This window comes from Cyprinodon tularosa, unplaced genomic scaffold, assembly GCF_016077235.1.
Source record: "Cyprinodon tularosa strain WSP-4 unplaced genomic scaffold, ASM1607723v1 ctg914, whole genome shotgun sequence".
Lineage (NCBI taxonomy): Eukaryota > Metazoa > Chordata > Actinopteri > Cyprinodontiformes > Cyprinodontidae > Cyprinodon > Cyprinodon tularosa.
The window spans coordinates 26,726-29,870 of record NW_024039690.1 but is presented as its reverse complement, the minus strand read 5'-3'; the positions used below and the strand labels follow the sequence as shown (position 1 = coordinate 29,870).

Sequence of the window (3,145 nt, the reverse complement as noted above, 5' to 3'; positions counted from 1 at the left end):
TCTGTCCGACAGAAACCAAGCTGCGGTTGCCGTGGAAACGCCAACCTCCCTCGGACGACGCATCTCACAGTAAAATCAATTTACTTTCCCTTTGATGCATCAGGATTGCTGTGCTCAGGCGAGAGAAAGGCAGTTTAGGGTTTTGAATTAATGCTGATGTTTTTTTTTTTTCTGTGCTGATTAAGGGTTTGTTTATTTGGTTAAAATAAGTGTGTGCTTTTTCTTTCTTTCTTGGCTTTTCCTGTCCTCTTCGTTGTTTCTGCTTTGAGATAGAGATAAAGTTATCACATTCAGCCACGTGGGGTCCCCGTGGTCGCCGCCATCTTGATTACAGGTTGCCCCCCCCCATTTGTCTTTGTTCCCCTCACCGCGTGGAGAACAAAGGGGGGTGGTCCCCATTTAGCCACAACCATTCACACACATCACTACATTGCCAGGCAAAAAGGGGTTTTTGCTGAACGCTGCTATTGTTAATACATGTTCAATAATTTACCAATACTAAGCTGGATGTATTAATGTTCATGATCGATTGCACTGTTATCATTACACCTGCTGCTTTGTTAATGCATTTAATCATTTGCTGATTTTAAGTTGGATGTATTAGTTTACACTGATCAATTGCACTATACCTGCTGCTAGCGGACATTAATGAATGTATTAATATCTGGCATATTTTGGACAATTTCAGACGCCAGTAATAGTTTATTTCGTTGTTTCAATCTCGTTTAATTCATTATTTTCGATTTTTCTTTTGAACTAGTCATTTAATCTACCTCGTGTTTATTTTTCTAGTAGTGTGTAGTGTTTGCATAGATGTTAGATTTCTGTAATCCTGAATTATTAGAATAAAGACATCATTGGTTAATCTGTAGTGGTTTTGGTCGTTCATATAACGGAGGGTTTATCACTCAGAGCAAACTCAATCCCTTTTGGTAATAGTGCGAATAAACAGAGATAGAAGGTTCTTTATTGATAATTTAATAGCTTTGCTGATAACTTAACTGGGGCCACTAGACTGGTGGATACCTGGATTTTAACAGCCGGTCCCGGAACCCTCCAGTTGTGGATCAACAACCGGTAAGTAGATAATTCAGGGCTATAATTATCCACCTAAGAACACTAAATTGATTTTGCTTTCGATGTTGAATAGGATAATAATTAACTGTAACTCCAGTTCTAGTTAACCATCTATTCATTATCTGCAGGACATTATTTTTGCACAACATATTGGCGTTGTCCCTGGGTGGGCCTGAGACTGAAACTTCCGTTATATGAATAACAGATAAATCATCCATAAATTAAAAACAGCTAAAAGCGCTACTACTGCTAAAATAGACCGGGTGTATTTGTGGTGTTGCAGTGACGGAGTCCAGCGGGTTTGAGTAGATTTAACGGCCAGTTAATTCCCATTCAAAGCCATAGCTCTGTTGAACCGTCCATTCCACCTGCTCTTAGCAGCAATGATTTTATGGGATTCTTTATAAATAAGATTGATCTTATTAAAAATAAGATCATAAGCACTCCTCTATCCGCGATTGTACCTGAGGTAGTCATGGAATCTGAACCGGGTTTAGACTGCTTTGATCCAGTTGAACTCTCTGAATTAGCAAAATTATTGTCTTCATCTAAGCCTTCAACTTGTATGTTAGATCCAGTTCCAACCAGGTTATTTAAGGAGGTATTCCCTTTGATCTCCTCCTCCATTTTAGATGTGATTAATCTATCTCTGTTACAGGGATATGTACCTAAAGCTTTTAAGGTTGCTGTAATTAAACCTCTGCTTAAGAAACCGTCTCTTGACCCAGATGACTTGGTCAATTATAGACCTATATCCAATCTTCCTTTCTTATCCAAAATTCTTGAGAAAGTAGTTGCCAAACAAGTTTGCGATCACTTCCACCATAATGAACTTTTTGAAGAGTTTCAGTCTGGCTTTAGAGCTCATCATAGCACTGAAACAGCTCTGGTGAAAGTCACTAATGATATTCTCATGGCCTCAGATAATGGACTTGTATCTGTGCTCGTCCTGTTGGATCTTAGTGCTGCATTTGATACAGTTGACCATAATATTCTTTTAGAAAGACTTGAATATTTTGTTGGAATTAAAGGAACAGCACTAGACTGGTTTAAATCTTATCTATCTGATCGAATTCAGTTTGTTCATGTTAATGATAGATCTTCAACACGCTCAAAGGTTACCTGTGGAGTACCACAGGGATCAGTGCTAGGACCAATTCTCTTTACTTTATACATGCTCCCAATTGGTAGAATTATTAGACAGCATGGGATTAATTTCCACTGTTATGCTGATGATACCCAGCTATATCTGTCTATAAATCCAGATGAAGCTAACCCATTACATAGATTACAGGCATGTCTTGAAGACATAAAAACCTGGATGACTCTTAACTTTCTGCTTCTGAATGCAGACAAAACAGAAGTTATAGTCTTTGGACCAGAGTCTCTGAAAAAGAAACTGATTAGCCAGTCACTTCATTTGGATGGGATTAAACTGATTTCAGATAATAAAGTAAAAAATCTTGGTGTTATTTTTGATCAGGACCTGTCATTTAAATCCCATATCAAAGAGGTTTCTAGAATTTCCTTCTTTCATCTGAGGAACATTGCAAAAATTAGAAATATCCTGTCCAGGGGTGATGCTGAGAAACTAGTCCATGCATTTGTTACTTCAAGGCTGGACTATTGTAATTCTTTACTATCAGGAAGTCCACAAACTGTAGTTAAAAGCCTTCAGCTGATCCAAAATGCTGCAGCCAGAGTTCTGATGAAAATGAAAAAGAGAGATCATATCTCGCCTATCCTGGCTTCTCTTCATTGGCTTCCTGTTAAATCAAGAATAGAATTTAAAATCCTCCTTCTCACATATAAAGCCTTAAATGGCCAAGCTCCATCTTATATCAGAGATCTGATTGTTCCTTATGTTCCTAACAGAGAACTTCGCTCTCAATCTGCAGGTTTACTAGTGGTTCCTAGAATTTCTAAAATTAGAATGGGAGGCAGATCTTTTAGTTATCAGGCTCCTCTCCTGTGGAACCAACTACCAGTTTTAGTCTGTGAGGCAGACACCCTGTCTACTTTTAAGGCTAGGCTTAAAACTTTTCTTTTTGATAAAGCTTATAGTTAG

General features: G+C 38.2%; 1 protein-coding gene across 1 annotated transcript; it reads left to right on the top strand.

The window, feature by feature from the left end:
* Positions 1 to 2,248: 2,248 nt before the first annotated feature.
* Positions 2,249 to 3,145, top strand: LOC119776154 (the record flags this gene model as incomplete). Its single annotated transcript, XM_038274429.1, has 1 exon — positions 2,249 to 3,145. A coding segment is annotated over one exon (897 nt), but the record flags the coding sequence as incomplete, so codon positions are not given.